This window comes from Lepidochelys kempii, chromosome 2, assembly GCF_965140285.1.
Source record: "Lepidochelys kempii isolate rLepKem1 chromosome 2, rLepKem1.hap1, whole genome shotgun sequence".
NCBI classification, from domain to species: domain Eukaryota; kingdom Metazoa; phylum Chordata; order Testudines; family Cheloniidae; genus Lepidochelys; species Lepidochelys kempii.
Window position 1 is genome coordinate 182,387,947 of NC_136381.1, and position 18,667 is coordinate 182,406,613.

The 18,667-nt window shown below is 39.9% G+C and overlaps 1 protein-coding gene across 11 annotated transcripts in view; it reads right to left on the reverse strand.

Annotated features, from left to right (window-relative positions):
• Positions 1 to 696: 696 nt before the first annotated feature.
• The window catches only part of BBS9 (Bardet-Biedl syndrome 9), a 437,000-nt gene continuing 419,029 nt past the window's right edge, over positions 697 to 18,667 (reverse strand). For 6 of the 11 annotated variants that reach the window (XM_073332909.2, XM_073332914.2, XM_073332910.2 and 3 more), the window contains one exon: positions 700 to 4,826. In XM_073332909.2, the coding sequence (XP_073189010.2) occupies positions 4,786 to 4,826 (41 nt within the window). In that variant the 3' untranslated portion in view covers positions 700 to 4,785. Of the gene's footprint in view, positions 4,827 to 18,667 lie in introns of all 11 variants that reach the window. The other 5 variants (XM_073332921.2, XM_073332920.2, XM_073332918.2 and 2 more) reach the window with 3 other exon arrangements.

The window sequence follows — 18,667 nt, forward strand, 5'->3', positions numbered from 1 at the left end:
TAGAGAAGTGATTTCAGACTCTAAACCAAACCATGTCTTTCAACCTTTACATGAATTATAGAATCATAGAACCATAGGGTTAGAAGGGACCACAGGGGTTATCTAGTCTCACCCCCTGCCCAATGCCATCCTGTCTTTAATTCATGATCCATAGCAGCATCTGAATGGCCTGTTTTCATAAAACTGATGTATCTGAAGACAGGGAAGCTCTGGATCACATTTGCTAATCATAGGGCCAATCCTGCCTTCTGTGAGATGCCGACAACCCCAAATCTTTCACAGCTTCTAACAGGAATTGAGGGCACTCAGTGAACTTGTCACATCATGATTCATATGAATAAACATGATCCACACTTTGCAAAATTAAGGATCTCTAGGGTTGCAAAGGCATTAAGTCCACTATAGCATGCATGTGAAAACAATGTGTAACTATTGGAAGGATGCTGTGTTACAGGTTAGCCAGTGTACAGAAAGTTTTGTGTCAAAAAGTACTTGTAAACAAAGCAACAGCAAACTCAAGACTAATTTCAAACAAAGCCATAACAGAAGTTTGGAACAGAACTGTGCCATATATTGTGCGAATACCTTTGCAGCTTGTTTTCTTAAAAATATAGACTTTGTAAACAGGATATTTTGATAAGGAAAGATATTTATTAAGCATGATGCATAGACTGTAATTTTTTTTTCTACTGAAAGGATTTCACATGGAAATTACAATCTCTGCTCAGCATTCCTTAGTTCATGGCAGTAAATTACTTTTCATATGTAGTACAAGAACAAGTATAAGAACATTCAGATAAACCACTAATACAGTCTGTATACTAAATGTTGAAGAGAAGAAAACACATACTATTATTAAAGTGAAATTCAGTTCCTTGAAAAATAGAAATTTTGTTATTCTTTGTCTTAGCTGAATACTATTTGGACAGAAGAATCAATGCGGGAACAGGCAAACCACAAGGGTCTGTTGGTTTGAATTCAGGATTGTATTCAAACCCCAAAAGATAAACTGAGCCCAAGTTTTCAGAAACTCAACTGGATTTTGGTCATTAGATGAATAATCCTATTAGTGTGTTGTTCTAAAAATGCAAGGGCAAAAAAAAAAAAAAAGTAAAAGTCCTTGGACTTTTTTGTTCAGCAAATAAATTTTACAAAACGTGCAACTGTTCAAAGAAAATCTAATATATATTTCATTTCATATTATGATTTATTTTAGAAAACACATTTAAAAGTGCCGTAGCTATTAACAATAAAAATAGTTGGTACCCCTGATAGGATGGTATTGAAATGTCACAATGCACTCACTAATTCGGCATTTAGATTTGTCTAAAATTGATTTTAACAAAATGATTGCTTAAACTTTGTTTTGCTCTAACAACCACACAAAATATAGCATTCTCTTCAAATAACTTGATGAAGCATAGATACTCTGCATATTAAAGTATGGTTGAATGAAAATAAGAAGTTGTATAGAAGTATTCATTTTATAGTATAAATAACTAGGATTCTACATAAGAAAATTGTATTTACATCCCAACCTCATTTTGAAATAATGTGGTCTACTTATTAGCAAGAGACCTGACAGGGTATGGGTGCAAAGTTCTGTGCATTATAGAATGACATGGCCAGTAAGATCTTTCCTTGCCTCAGAAACATTGATGTTGAGAACTGAACATTTGGTCCCCTGAAATTAGTAGCGCTTCCTTCGTATTTTTGGCTTGGATAACTTTTTCTTTAAAAAGTATCTTGTAATTTCGCCTCGATTTTTCCCCCAGCCACAAAGATCAGATTTAAAAGAAAAAAATTCATAGAAAGTCTGAGCACTACTGAGAGCTTCTTCCTACTATTTCCTGTTGCACTGTTCTTTAAACCACTAAATTGCAGTGACTTATTTCCTCTGAATTACCTGGATCATTTGGCCATGGGAAAAACAAATGGTTTTTGTACCCAGTGCAAATATCCCTGCTTTAAATCCTGATGATACTATTGAATGGCATAATTTAACATATTATAAAGAGACCATAAAATACTACTATGCACAATTTTCTCTTTCTTTCTTTTATAACCAATATGATTTTCCCCCTTCAACAGTGTTATGGGTTGATTCTCTATAGAACCTTCCCCTCCCACAGCGAGGAGTAAAATAGGCAAACAGGAGCAACACCAACACAAACATGTTTCACTGATGTCAAATAAATGCAATTTAAAAAGAAGCATTTCCCATACCTCACCCGAACCTCTACTCACTGCTTACCCCAAACTCCCAATGAAGTCAATGGCAGTTTTGGGTGACTGAATCAGATCTAATAATGATAATTATTACCTTGTAATATATCCCACTAAAGCCCTATGGTTTTCTTTCCCACATATGGTATATATGTATATAATAGTACAGGATTCTTTGGTTCAGGATTCTACAGTGTAATGGCACTTCTACGGTACAGTGAAGGGATTTTTACTAGTAATTGCAGTTGATTTCTCTAGGTTACCTAGCAGCCACTGAGAGCACAGAAGAAGATTTGAAATCTGTGGTTAAAGTTTAAGCCTAATAGCTAAAGTAATTGATCAGTTCCCCATGGATTTTCTTCGGTCCCAGAGGTGTGTATGGAGACTACAGGAGATTATTTTATTGGGCAATTTTAGCAGAGCAGTGGAGTCTCTTTACAATGGGTCACATACTGCTCTCCTGGGGAAAAACGTGGGAGGGACAGAGAGGGAAGAACACTCCTGGAGGGGGAATCTTTCCAAGCCAGAGAGGTGGAGTTTCTCCCCCAGGGAGGTTTTTGGCCCCCATGAGCTGCAGCTCTCTGACAGCTGCCAGGGTACAGGGCCATCTGGATGGAAGCCCTGCAGCTTCACTCCAGCTCCAGGGCCACCTGCTCCCTGGCTGCTTGGCTCCATTTAAAAAGTCGACTAAAAAAGACAACCCTGTACAATTGCAGTGATATAAACATTATTGATACTCCTGATGGAGCAGCACCATGGAATTGCATGGGAGGCTAACGGGCAATGCACAATTGGTACAGGAAGGAGGAAATGATTTTTGGAGAGGGGGAGAGAGAAGGGGATTGAAAGTAGATTTTGTGCTGATGAAAGTTACTGGACTGGAAGTCCTGGAGAATAAACTTCCCTCTCTAGCCACAGATACGGGGCAGACAGTAGTAATATAAATTTGCAATTGTCAACCCCTGCCAGCAGATTTCACAACTGAGCTGGGGGAATCTCTTGTATGGGTGAGAAGTTAGAACAGTGAATCTCTATGCTGACTTAGGCTTTGGCTACACTATGGACTTTACAGTGGCACAGCTGTGCTGCTGTAAGGTCTCCTGTGTAGCTGCTCTATGCTGGCTGGAAAGAGCTCTCCAGCCAGCATAATTAAACCACCCCCAGCGAGTGGCGCTAGCTACATCAACAGGAGATGCTCTCCCACCAACAGGAGATGCTGTCCACACCAGCCCTTTTGTCAGTGAAACTTATGTCAGTCGGGGGGTTGAAAAAACACACCCTGACCAACAAAAGTTTTGCCGACAACAGTGATAGTGCAGACATAGCCTAAACAACACAGGTGCCAAGTTTGATGACAGCTTTTGCAATGTGTACACTTGTCCACTAGGAAATAAGCTGAGATCAACAATTCATTTCATATATGCTGCCAATCAGGCTGGAAATTGTACTTTTGTACGATCCACCGTGAGGCCAAACCAAAAGGAAGCAGATGTTGGCTGCATATCTTCTACACTTGGAGCCAGGTCTCAGTTATTTTCAGACCCTTCCATACATCTTTACATTGACACTGCATCCATGTTACTCTCAGTAATTCATTTATGCGCCTGACATTTCAAAAATCTAGGCCAAGATTTTCAAAGGCGATTTTGGGTGCCTCTATTTTAGGGTTTCCCATTTCTAGACACCTTAACAGGACTTGATTTTCAAAGGGGTCAAACTTTCTGAAAATCAGACCCCCTTTGAACTCTCTCAGATTGGGTTCACTCATAATCACTAGTCACACATGAAAATCTTGTCCCTAACCAGAACAGACTGATTCATAAGAATAACGGGTCTCAGCATACTTAATGTGTCAGTAAAAAGCACAGTAAGAAGATCCATGTGTTAGTGTGCTTACAGTAATTACAATGTAAACCTTATTCATATGACTTCTGTAACAGGAAAAGGAAAGGAGACATTTTGCCCTTGACATAACCATATTTTACACTGTATCTCTTGAGAGCAGCAGTATAAATCAGGGAGGAGGGGGTTAGAGAAGCCTTGGTGGATTATCTGCCTTTCTTCTTGTGGTGAATTCACCTGTGTGGAAATTGTGATTGGTTTGCAGAGGTGGGAAGGAGATAGCTATTTTTTGTCCAAACTGTGACATTATGAGAAAATGGTAACGTGACCGCAAAGGGACAGGGAGTACAGAATATCTAAAAAATCAGATAAAACATACCATGAAACAAAGGTTGCTTTTAACTGTGTGTAAAATAGTCTTTGATCAGTCAACAGGATCTTTATTACGGGCTGATATTGCAGATTAACAAACATTTGCTATAACAGTTTGTGGTTAGGGATAAGTGGTTAGGCTTTATCCACAGAATGGATGCTAAGCCTTACAGTTGGCAAGAAAATCTAATCACTTTGATGGGAATAAACTTTTTTGTACAATTAGTGGGACCTTCTCCTTCTGAAGGCTCCATTCAGAATAGAGTAACGTGGATTGGTACAGCTGCATTGTAAATGCTTTTGACATCAGACAGAAAAATCCTCCTGAGGATCCTCTTCAGATTTTCATGGCTTTTCTGCTTCCTCTAGTGCACCCTGCGGAAAATCTAACGGAGAGAAAGATAGATGAGGATACTTAAAAATTGGATTATAGTTGGCAAGCATACGCAATACATTGTTGATTCCACCACAGTTTGGAAAAGTCTTGGTTATACTAGAGGAAATAATTTACTGCATACAAAAAACTCTATGCTAAAAGAATGTTAAAGTTGAAAAATCAAGCACTCAAAAGTTAGGAAATACCAGAATTAAGATTGCCTGTGCAAATTAATTCAGCCCTGTGTGCATATGCATTATGATACAGTCTTAAACTTACATGATCACATACCACTTTGTCCACAGGAAACAATGACACAGGACACACATGTCAAGTAAATATAAAATGCTACAATTGGTAGCATTTTACCCACAATTTGCCCAGCTATAAATGCCTACACAAACTGCAAAGCAGTGGAGAATCAGGCACTTCGTTTATTAATAGAATGCATCTTTTTAAATGGCTATATGTATATTCAAGGCTGACACTTTAGAGAGACTGACGTAGCAAACTACTGGTCTTGGAGAAGTTTAATGTATTGTTGATGCTTTTGTTTTAAAATGTCAACAGTACAACAGGAGGTGTGTCAAATTTGAATTTGATCTAAATTCACACCACAGCAAACCTGAAGGAAAGCAGAAATCTGGGAGTAAGTGGTCAAAAATTTCCAGACTGAAGTAAATGTGGAAAAAGAGAACAGTGAATAATCAAATTAAAGCCTGTCTAAACACAAACTTGCATGGTTTAATTAAACTGGTTTAGTGAAACCAGAGCAAACCCGTGTGGGTTTACTCTTATTTCAGCTTCAAAGTAGCTTATTGTGTTCTAACTTAAAACCAAACTAAACCTGGTTCAAGCCAAAATAAAAGAAATAAATAATCATAATAATGCCTAGCTCTTATATAGCATCTTTCAACCATAGATCTCAAAGGACTTTACAAAGGAGCTCAGTATCACTAACCCCCTGCAATGGATAGGGAAACTGAGGCACAGAAAGTTAAATGATTTTCCCAGGAGGCCAGAGGCAGAGTCAGGAACATACCCCAGGCATTGCTTTGTCCACTCAGACACACGGCCTCCATAACCATGTCCACACAACCTTTTTCACCTGTTTAAATAAACTGGTTTAAAATTACACACCTTTTATTTAATTGGTGTAACTCTGTGTGTAGACAAGCCCTCAGATTTTCATTTTTTTAGGTTGGCTATGTCTTTTGGTACTAGGGGATTTTGACATGTCAATGAATGGCTGGGTGTGAGGGCAAGAAGTTGAATGAACCTTACTGAGACTCAGAGCCTTGAGACTGAAACCTCAAAATGCCTGAAAGGCAAACAGGGAGCAAGAGCTCGGGGATAAGACCCTAGTGACACAAAAGACCAAAGCTGTGGCTTCTTAGCAAGAGCTTTAATTCCCCAAGGAGCTATGAGGTTTCCCCTCACCAAATTGCCTATTGTTTAAGAGGACAATTAAAAATTCCATGTTGAGAGCTGATCTGGGTTTACAAAGCTCATCTCTGGCCTGGTAGCTCCTTGGTTCAAAACTGTTATGCTGGGGACCCACAGGGATCAGCAGTAGGCCCTGTCCCAGGTAATGCCTTCGTTAATGATTTAGAAGAGGAAGTGAGCAGCATGTTAATTATATGTGCAGATTATCAAAAACTGAGATGAGCTGCAGATACTGGAGAGGAGAAAGAAACACTGCAATGAAGCCTAGAGAGATTAACAAGAGGGACAGAAAAAAAAAGTCAGATTTAAATTGAAATACATTTGAGGAATAAACAATCTGAAACACACATGCTTCTGGGAGATAGGGACGCAGCAGCTGAAAGAGACCTTGAGGTAACAGATTACAGAAAACGAAACAAAAGTTTGCAACGTGATAGTAGGCCAAAAAAAGCCTAATGCAATTTAGAACTGCAAAGGCATCGCATCATGGAGCTGGGAGTTAACAGACCGTTTATGGATGGCTGTGCTGTGATCACATCTGAAATATTGTGTTCAGCTTCAGAAAGATATCCAGAAATTGGCCTGATCCAAAGTCCATTGAAATCAATGGAAAGACTCCAGGGACTTCAGTGGGCTTTAGCTCAGGCCCTCAAAGAACAACAAATATATGACTTGGTGACTGAAAACACTGCTTCTGAACAATCTTACAGAAGCTAATTATGCATCTAGTAGATTAGCTCAGAAACAACAAAAGGGTGGATATGAACTTGATAGGCTATATCTGAAGGGCATAAACAGCACGGAGAGAGTAATTATTTATTTTGGGACAGGAGGGTATAAGTAGTAGGAGTGGCGTGCAATGAAGACAGAGAACGTTTAGCTAAATATCAGAAAAAACTTCCTCACAGTGAGATATTGTAGTCTTCAGAATAGTTCCTCAAGGGAAAAGACATTTTCAAATGTGACTAGGAATTGTGGGTGCCCAACTTGAGACACCTTAAAAGTGTCTGATGTTTCAGAAGTTCTGAGCACCCATCCTCTTAAAAATCATTTAAGAGGTCTCTATTTCAGCACCCAGAATTTGAGTCCTGCAAAATCATTGGATACTTTTGAAGATGCAGGCCAGAAAATGTCTGACTGTAGGGCACAGGTCTACTGGCAGGGAGATGGACTGAATGACTTAATATATCTTTTTCTTTGTGTCTTGACTGATTCTGTGCACTGATTCTGTGCAAAAAATGGAAAATTAATCGTTATTTGGGATATAAAGTAACACCCAAGAGTCTCAATAACTATATTTTCATGACATTGTTTTCTTCATGTTGTTATTTCTAAAAATGGCCATGATAAATTATAGTGTTAATGATAAACAATGTAAATTCCGGAAATATATAGGAGATTATCTCAGACAAAGGTGCTAGCCTTTTCTGATATAATTATAGGTATGCAGAACAAAGGAAATTCAGTGGGCATAATTTATCTTGATTTCACATACCCTTTTGACACAGCACCAAATACAAATTTAGAGAACTTAGATGCTGTATGACTAAAAGTATCATGGAATAAATAAATTATGGGTGAGGTGCATTTATGTATGAGGTGTAAATTATGTCTGGTATTAAATTGTGCAACCGTCTCATGGAATGGTGTATTAAGATTTGTCCTTCAACAATGAAGTAGTCTTGCAAGCTATGACCTATACTTTTCTATGTGCAGTATTAATTAACCTGAAGAACCATGTAACATGTCATTGATTAAATCGGCATATGATAAATTATGATACAATGGATAATTAATATCAGGGAGGTTAATCATCAGCATGCTCTGGCAAGCTTATGCAGAAACACAAATATATATATGTTGTAAGATTTAAAATACTACAGATCAGTGATTCTCCAGATCATTTAGAAAGAGTTCCCTCCCACCCCCCTCGATCAAGTCTTTTTCCACCCTCCAAGTCCCCCCACTGCATGGTTCTCAAAATGTTTCATTCCGCAGACTACCATGAAAGCATCCCTGGACCACCAATCTCCCACAAAAACAGTCTGCAAACATGGTCATGGATAAATTTACATTAACTCACATACAAAGATTAACAATCTACACAGCTACGAACTGGGAAACCCTTACTTAGAAAATAGTAATGATGAAATTCACCCCTATGCTGTGCCAGCTCTAAATCCTCAAAATAGGGCTTAAGCATGGGAGTGATTTAAATCGGAGCATATATGATTTTCACCTTAAAGGAGTACGCTGGGAGTTCCAATTATCAAAAACTGAACATAATAGTATGTAAGAGATGCCATCCACAGCCGCTCAGTGACCGTCCTGAAAACCATTTTTTGCATTTGACAACTAGAAAATGTCCCCACAATGTTCACACTGTTCTCTAGATATTTCATATACAAGCAAGTATTCAGAATACCGCAGTTATGTTAATTCACCGTCAACTGAAATGTTTTTAAAGGTCGTCATCAACTACAGAAATATCGTTTGTAATAACAATAAATCTATGCTTCGAATATGGAGTGCAGTTTTCAGCCCGTCATTATAAAAAGACTGAAATGTGAGAGAAAATTCAAAGAAGGGCAAATAAAATGAGAAAAGTGCTAGAATACAGCATTGTTGTAGCCGTGTCGGTCCCAGCATATTGGAGAGACTACGTGGGTGAGGTCCAATAAAAGATATTAACTCACAAGTTATTACCTTACTCACCTTGTCACTCGAAAAGTGCTACAAGACATCTGAAAGATACTTGATAGAATTATTTATATGACTAGTGGGAAAAAAGCCTTTTAAACCAATTACAAATACTTGAGTGATATTGCAGAAGGGAGAGGAAAGGACTGTGTTCTGCAGTCATGAATTGGTCAAACAAGGCATAATGGTATAAAAGTTAAGACTGAAACATTCAGGTTAGACATGAGACAACATGTAAGAGTCATGACAATTAGGCAATGGAATAAACTGACTAGTGAGGTAGCTGAGTCACCTACATTAGGGGTTTTCAAAGATTCATTAGATGAAATTCTAGTGGAATTATCATAGAAGACGCAGAGGAGTCGGATTGGAGGACCTGAGGGGCCTTTTCCAACCCTATCATCTACGCTGTTATGATTCATTCCAAGCAGAATATTTTGGACTCTCATGAATTACTGGCTGAGTATCCTGGATACTCGTGCACATTAGTTTGCTCATAGCATGCATAAAACTTAGCCAAAAGCTGGTTTGGAAGTGCTTAATCTACAGTATTCAATACTTCCCAACCTCTGTTTCGTATGGTGACTCAGAGGCAGGACAGTTATAACAGGAGAACAAAAAGCTATTTTGGTTTTCGATTAGGTTCTAGAAAGGAGTCACCACTTCCCTCTCACAAAAGGGGAGGGAACACACAATTTCATGGACAGTTTATCTATTGCTATTCCTAGACCATACATGAATAGCCTCCAAATAAACCAAAGTTTTAAAGTCACTGCTTAACATATGTAAAAAGAGGGGAAAAGGCAAAGGTACCAAATGACCAAAGTTAATAATAGTTATTTTTGCTTCTTTGTTAGCAAGATAAAACTTAGACTTTTCCCAGCACCTTTTAGCCACGCTTGAAATCATCATGATAATTTCCTTCTAAGAACTCCATCCATCTATTGTTCATAATTTTCATTATCACTATAAAACAGTGTGAGCAAAAAATTTAACTTCCCTTTCCTTAACACATAATCTTTCTCCCATGGACATATGCCAAAATGGTGTTTCAGCAAGCCTAAGAAAGTAACAATAATTTATTAATCCCAAGAAAACTGACTGAGTAGTTTGAAGTGCCTAGGGGATTGATATAAATTCATGATTTTTACTGTCATTATGAAGATAGCTCATGGTGATGGATAAGACCACACTATTTACCAATTGTTTCCTTTACTTCTTTAAGGGAAACGTCTATAGAAATAGGACTCAGATCTGTGTTCAATACCATATTATTGGAAGAACTGATTAAGAGTGAACAACACCCTCTTTGAGTCATTGGTTGATTATAATATTAATTTATAGATATATGATTTCATCATAGTGTGATGAGGGCTTTTGCATTTGAAAGGGACATGGTACTCGATGAAGGAGTGGGAAGACAAGACTGCCATATTCACAAAAGAACTGTATAATTCAAAGTGTTTGTTTTACTTTTGGTCTGGGAAGTGGTGGCAATGAGAGCAAGGTCTTCATTCATCACCTTTCTGTCTGTCTCAGGGGATTGGATAGACCATAATATGGATAACAGGATACAGTGTTTTTCATCTCTTGGTCACTGATTTGAATGCAACTACTATGGTAGCTGCAGCTGATAGTCATGACTATTTGATATTTGTAGTGTTGTTGTATCTATGTGTTGATCCCAGGATATGAGAACGACAAGGTGGGTGAGGTAATATATTTTATTGGACCAACTTCTGTTGGTGAGAGACAAGCTTTTGAGCTTACACAGAGCTCTTCTTCTGGTCTGGGAAAGGTTCTCAGAGTGTCACAGCTTTAAACACAAGATAGAATATATTGTTTAGCATAAGGAGTTAACACATGTTGCAAGAGAACACTCAAGGTGAAATGGCCAGTTAATACCTTTGTCCTTTGCAGTTGTAGGACAAAGGAGGGTTAAGGGGTTACAGATTGTTATAATGAGCCATAAATCCAGTGTCTTTACTGAGTCCATGATTTTAGTAGTTATGAAGGTAAGCTCCCAGGCTCATCTTTTGAAGCAGTTGTGAAGGTTTCCTTTGAGGATGAAGACTGACTGGTCAGATATGGAGTGACTGTTTTGAGGAAGGTGTTTCATAACTTTGTAATAAGTCAAGCTTTGTCCTACAACTGCAGAGGTGTTAACTGCCCACTTCACCTTGAATGGTGTGAGCAATGAGGGCCTGCAACTTGCCTGCCCAGTTGCCAGACAGTCAGTGACTGCAGTTGTGCCACAGCAGAACCCCCAAATTAGAGAGATTCATCTTATGGCAAAATGCCATCTTCCCAGAGATTGCTGAACTGCTTACTCAGTGCTCCAGTAAAGGATCTACATTTTAAACAGAATGACAAATTCATTTCTTTTTTGTTAGCAATAAGACTTTGTATTGTACATTGTTGGGAAAACATGACTTCTTCTGGAATTGTGGCATAACAAAATAGAGATTGTCCTCGTAATGGAAAAACATTCCCACCAAGTACATACACAAGAAACACCAAAAAGATGACAGGTATTTAGAAATGTGGTCATCTTTTTCAGCATATTTAGAGGACACTCTGTTTAAAAGAAAAGGAGTACTTGTGGCACCTTAGAGACTAACCAATTTATTTGAGCATGAGCTTTCGTGAGCTACAGCTCACTTCATCCGATGAAGTGAGCTGTAGCTCACGAAAGCTCATGCTCAAATAAATTGGTTAGTCTCTAAGGTGCCACAAGTACTCCTTTTCTTTTTGCGAATACAGACTAACACAGCTGTTACTCTGAAATCTGTTTAAAATGTAGATCCTCTACTGGAGCAATTAAATTTATCGTGAGTTTCCTTATTCTGTTCTCCCTGACTAACCGATGTTCCACTGGAAACTCACCTTACAACTAGAGTTTCATCCCTTAATCAGTGAACGTCAGCCTATATTAAGATTTCTTAAAAGCTTGTTTGGAGTGCATCCTACTATCCTTGCACATTGTTTATATTCATCTAACACAATTTAGGGACCTGATTTGAAGCAACTACAACAGGGGTGGGCAAATTACGGCCTGGGGGCTGCATCCGGATCTTCAGACATATTAATCTGGCCCTAGAGCTCCCGCTGGGGAGTAGGGTCCAGGGCTTGACCCGCTCTGACTCTCAAGCCAGGAAACAGGGTCAGGGGCTTGCCCCACTCTGTGCATGCCGTGGCTCCGGGCAGCTCCCGGAAGCAGTGGCATGTCCCCCCTCCGGCTCCTACACGTAGGGGCAGCCAGGGGGCGCCATACAGGGAACCGAGGCCACTGGGAGCTGTAGGGAGGGCACCTGTGGACAGGGCAGCACGCAGAGCCGCCTGGCCGCTCCTCCATGTAGGAGCTGGAGAATGCACATGCTGCTGCTTCCAGGAGCTGCTTGAGGTAAGTGTCACCCAGAGCCTGCACCCCAACCCCCTGCCCCAGACCGGATCGCCCTCCAGCCCTCCGAACCCCTTGGTCCCAGCCCATAGCACCCTCCTGCACTTCCAACCCCTCATACCTAGCCCCAGCCCAGAGCCCGCACCCCCAGCCAGAGCCCTCACCCACCCCCCCATGCCTCTGCTCCAGCCTGGAGCCCCTTCCTACACTGCTGAACTCCTCATTTCTGGCCCCACCCCAGAGCCCACACCCCCAGCCGGAGCCTTCATCCCCCCCCACCCCAATTTCTTGAGCAGTCATGGCTCACCATACAATTTCCATACCCAGATGTGGCCCTCGGGCCAAAAAGTTTGCCCACCCCTAAACTAGAAGCACAGTAACATTTTAGGCAAAATACCAGGTATGAACTAATGAGCTGCCATTGAGCACAGTACTCCTGCACCTCCATCCCTATTATATAATACCACAAAACGATAAGAATAAAATCAGCTATGACATGCTAAACTACATTAAAACAATGTTAAGGGTTTGATGTAAACAAAGGGAGTTAAGTTCTGGTTTAAGGCTGAAATTCTGTCTGTAAAAATCAATTTGTTGTGCCCAGGTTTTTTTAATATACATGATATATGTAGCCTCATGCAGTTTTCTGTGACCATATGGCATTATCTACTGTGATCTGTTGATTTAGTGGTCTGTTTTTTCTTACGATTATAATATAAAGATGCCAGAACTGAGGATTGGGGCCTTCTTCTATCTGGCTTTATAAAAACAGTAAGAGGCACATATAACACGCTAGGCAACTGGTTAAAAATACAATCAATATATTGAAAAGCAAAATGAACAGCAGCCATGTAAGTAAATCCCTCACTTTACCTATGCATCGCCTTCAGGCAGCATGGGTTTCTTCTGAAGCTTTCTTGAAGTATGCCATAAAGGTCCACAGATCTGGGTTCTTTTGTACCAAGGATTAGATTCCAAAGAAAGGGAGCCTCTCGTGGAGAAACCCCCTGCCAGCAGCCCCCTTATACCAAGGACAATGGGTCTAGCTTTAGTGACTCCACAGATCTCAAATGTGGAAGTATAGCTGAAGGAGAGAGGCAATGTTTCATGGAGGATGGTGCTAAGTCATGTAGGGCTTTATAGGTGAAAAAAAAAAAAGACCTTAAACTCCACCTAAAAACCCACAGACAGGCCGTGCAGATCATGGAGCTGTGGTGGAATACGCTTGTAGCAAGATACTCTGCTTAACAAGTGGACCACCACATTGATATGTTTAGGCTGCCATCACAGGTTTGATTGCAGCAAATGTAGACATCTTTAATGTAGATAGCACAAGTACCAATAGCTGCAGCACCGTAAGATGTAGAATGGGCCAGCCACCCATGTAACTGCCCAGGTTCCCAGGTGGGCTTTTACAGCTAATGCTGCCATAGTTTCACTGATATTGGTACCCATACTAACTAGATTAAACCTCTCTTAGGTATGTTTACACGTGCTGCAATCACACCTCAGGCTGCAGCATATGCACACTCCATATGTTGCCCCAGTTAGAGTACATTTACAACAATCTAATCTGAAGATAACAATGGAATGAATTAGATGATTAAGGGAAGCAGTAGTTGGGTCATTGAAAAACATTTAGTTTGAGGCACAAATGCAACAAAAGTGGCTTTTCAAATAAGCAAGAATGTTGGTTGAAAATTTTCCATTTTCATCAAGGGTATTTGGGCTGTCATCAAAAAATTCAGTTATCAAAACAAACGAAAATCAGTTTTCAGGGTTTTGATTTTTCAATTAAAACCTGAACATTTTTCGAGAAAATCTGATGGAAAACAAGCAAAACAAAAAAATGTTTTCATCCACAGCTTTCACTGGAGACCCAGATTTAATTTCCAGTTTCAACTAGAACAAATAGTTTTTTCCAAGTTACAAATGCCTCAGAAATGATTACAAAGAGTTTGCAGTGGAATGACTGAAAAGCCTTTTGTTTGCTTCCCATGCTGGTTTTGTGAATGTTGAGATTATTCTGGATGTTGGTTGATATTGGTATTTAATGTGAGGATAGTCTGGAGCTAATGAGGATTTTAACTGTGTTAAGTGTTGGAAATACACTCAGAGGGCTTATGCAATATGCATAACATAATTCTAAAAACATAAATGTGGCCACAAAAACATCACCATCATACTTCAATACACATGGTATTTCACATCCAATACCATTCAGAATTGCTGATAAGCCTTATAAGAAACTATTGTCTAATTAATAAATAGTTATCAGATATAATAAGGAGGACCACATATGCCTCGATTAGACAGGCACAAAGAGTAAGACATTTGTAGTGCATACGTAATTTTGTCTTTTCTTGGAAGAAGTTATAATATATTAGCTATCTTACTTCTGTTAATTATTGGTTGTTCTGATGGTTTACTGTCTTCACCAAAAAGGTGTAAGATTGGACATCTGACAATGAACAACTGCTTTGTCTTCCCAGACAAGTGATCCCTATGATAGATAGGAAAAACTGCAGGGGTTGGTTACCTTTAGGGCAAGATTTTCCACTATTTCCATATGAATGGCAGTGAAATGAATGCTTCTTGTAGAAGCAGCCATCCAGTGCCTGCCTGAAGGAAGAGTCAAGACCCCTTAAGGATATGTGAATTACAGCAGTTTTCCCTTATTGGACCAACTTCTGTTGGTGAGAGAAGCATATTCCTCACCACCTCATATCTCTAATATCCTGGGACCAACACGGCTACAACAACTCTACATACAGAAATTTTCCGTTCATGGAGGCTGACTGCACTTCAGAAGTGACATTTGAAAACCTATGGCCTCCTTGTTAAAAAGTCTTACAACCCTCTTCATCCATCTAAGTCTTGCTCTACACTTAAAATTTAGATCGACCTAGCTACTTTATTCAGTGTTGTGAATTTTTCACCCTCGGGGTGTGAGCATCATAGTTAAGCCAATCTAGCCCCTGGTGGATTGATGGAAGAAATCTTTCACTGACCTAGCTACCACTGCTTGGGGAGGCGGATTACCTACATTGATGGAAAAATACTTTGTCAACATGGGACGTATCTACACTATGGTGCATAATTGAAGCACCGTTGCTGTGGCCACTGTAGTACCCATAGTGTAGATAGGGTTACCATGGGTCCAGGTTTTCCAGGACATAGCCTCTTTTTTGAGTTTCCTTTCTCTGTCCGGGTGGATTTTTCAAACAACAGGAAATGTTTGGGGCTTTTGCAGAGCAGGCAAGCTGCAGCTCGGAAAGAGCCCCGATTGGTCCACTTCCTGATTGGTCCTTCCCCTGCATCCACAGTTGATTGGTCCATTCCCCTGCAAGCCATAGCTGCCGAAGCCCGCCTGCCCACCCAGGTCCCAGCCCTGGGGAGGGATTCCCACAGGGAGGTGCTGACTGACAGCTGTTGCAGAATCCTGGGCTTGCGCCAGCTACCCTGCCACCATGACAGGGAGCGTCACTGCCTCCCCACCTCCAGTGAGTACCCCTGCCACAGGTACCATCCAGTACCAGAAGATGTAGACAAATTGGAAGAAATTCAGAAACAAGCACCATAAATGACTGAGTGGCTGATTTATTAGGAAACACTAAAATATGTGAGGGGGAGAAATCAAGTAACCGAATAGCAAAGAAAGATCTAGGAATTTAGTATTATGCAAAGGGGTAAGACTAGAAGTAGTGAAATAAATTCAAGAAAAGGCATATTTAGGTTGCCTAATGTACAAGTAGAGTCTCCCAAAGGAGGTGGTGATGAAAGCCACATAGTTTGGCACATTTAAAAGTTAGATAGACAAAGTGCCATAATGGAGAGAACAATCCTGCAGTGTCAGGGAGATGGTCAAGATGATCTAACAGGAGATTTCCAGCTCTTACTTCTGTACGTATCATTTAACAAATCTGAGGTGTTACAAATTCCTAAGTGTTTTGTAATGTGCACAGAAACATCAGCTTTTGCTTACCAGCAAGTTTTCAGGGAGTGAATACTCTTCAATATGCTGTTCTGTTTAACAATGATACATTATAGTGCAAGTGCTAAAATCATATTCAAAATTTCCATAGATTCTTCTGGAAATAACATTCAACAGGACTTTACCATTTGATGTCATTTTTCCTTTGGAATCTTGGGAAGGGTGGGAAGGTTGAGGGAAGGGAGGCTGATTTGGGGGAAAATGTGTCTAAAAAAATAACAAAGGCAAACTAATACTTGTGTAATATTTTCCCATCTTGAATTTCACACATATACTGTAGCTTAAAAGGAATGAGAAAAATGCTCTGAGACCTTTTTCCAAATGCAATCTTTTGATAAGCTCCAGTGTTGGCTTAAAAGCAAAAGAAAAAAAAGGCACACATTAAAATAATAGCTGAGAATTCTTCTATAGAGACTTTAAAACAAGCCTCTTTCTATTGTTTTTCCAAATACTATGCCTGTTTGTTTGGTTTTTTTGTTTCCTTTTTTTATACCATGATTTTTGGCTAACATCCTATTTTTGCAAATATGAAAGGTGATAGAATTATGCTTTTAAGAACAAAACCAATAACAACACATTTTATACTTTTGTATCATATTATATCCCCTATTAACGGTGTCATAAAAATCAGTCTACTGAAAGACTGAGAGCCTAATTCTCCTCTCACTTGCACCACTTTTTCATTGACACCATTGACTCACTCATGTAAGTGAGAGGAGAATCAGACCCCTTATTTCTAGCTAAATCTTGGTGCCAGTGTCCGAGCTGCCAATTTCAATATTCACACTACAACAGCAGTAGGTTACTTAAATATGATGATCCAACTAAGAAGTTCCCAAATCTGTGAGATCCTGGGTTCCTCCTGCAAGGTTCTAAGCACCTTCAGCTCCCATCACAGCTAACAGGAGTTGAGGGAGCATAGCACTTTGCAAGATCAGGCTCATTAGCACTTGCATAAGACTGGCTGAGACAAAAACAACAATTAGCGGAAGCCAATGGGCCTGCACATAAGTCTCGGGAATGATGAAAGTAGCATTTTTAAATGCAGCATGGTTTTTCTCAGAGGCACAGGAAACAATAAAAGCTTAGTAGAGTTAGCATGCAGGGGAGCAATATAACTTTTATCGGTTTGTGGGATTTTGTGAGAAATAAGTCCAACTATTATAGAAGGGCTATTGCCCTATTGAGCTAACAAATTCAATGCTTACAAAATTTAAATACTTATACATTCACAGTTGCTTCAGTAACTTTAGTAATAAATGCAGCTTGAATTCAAATATATGTTTTCTACTAACAACACTGACCAGAATTATCAATATATTTTCTGCCATGAAAAAGAAGCCGTTTGGCTAAGTTACAACACTGCGAAGAACAAGAGTAAACAATTAGATTTTTGCTGATTATGAACTGTTCAGGATTATTTCCTTAGTAAGCAATAATGTGAATTAAGTATGTAGCCATGCCAGTTCCAGGATATTAGAGAGACAAGGTGGGTGAGGTAATGAGTTTTATTGGACCAACTTCTGTTGATGAGAGACAAGCTTTCGAGCTTACACAGAGCTCTTCTTTTGGTCTGAGAAACTTAATATGTATTACAACAATCTATAACCCACTAACAACCCCACCACCACATCTGCTTTCCTCCCCTCCTCCCCCGCTCCCTTCCCTTCTTCCTTGTGACTGGATGGGTGTTAATAGGCCATTTCACCTTATATGGTCCCTGGAAATATGTGTTAACTACTGATGCTAAACAATCTGTTCCATCTTGTATTTAGCTGTGACACTTTGAGGCTATGTCTACACTGCAATTAGACTCCTGCAGCTGGCCCTGCCAGTTGACTCAGACTCAGGCTAAGGGGCTATTTAATTGCGAGTGTAGATGTTCAGCTTCAGGCTGTAGCGTGAGCTCTGGGACCTTACCCTATTGCAGGGTCCTAAAGCCTGGGCTTCAGCCCGAGCCTAAACGTCTACCCTGCAAGTAAACAGGGCCCAAGCCCCAGAAGCCTCAGTTAGCTGACACGGGCCAGCCACAGGTGTCTACCTGCAGTGTAGACATAGAATCATAGGATTGGAAGGGACCTTGAGAGGTCATCTAGTCCAGTCCCCTGCACTGCTGGCAGGACTAAATATTATTACTACTTTGAGTAAATATTCCAGACCTGAAGAAGAGCGCTATGTAAGCTCAAAAGTTTCTCTCTCTTACTGAAGTTGGTCCAATAAAAGATATGATCTCATTCACTTTGTCTCTCTAATAAAGCAAAGGTACAGATTATTTACCAAATACCAGCAAAATGGAACTAACTGGCAACAG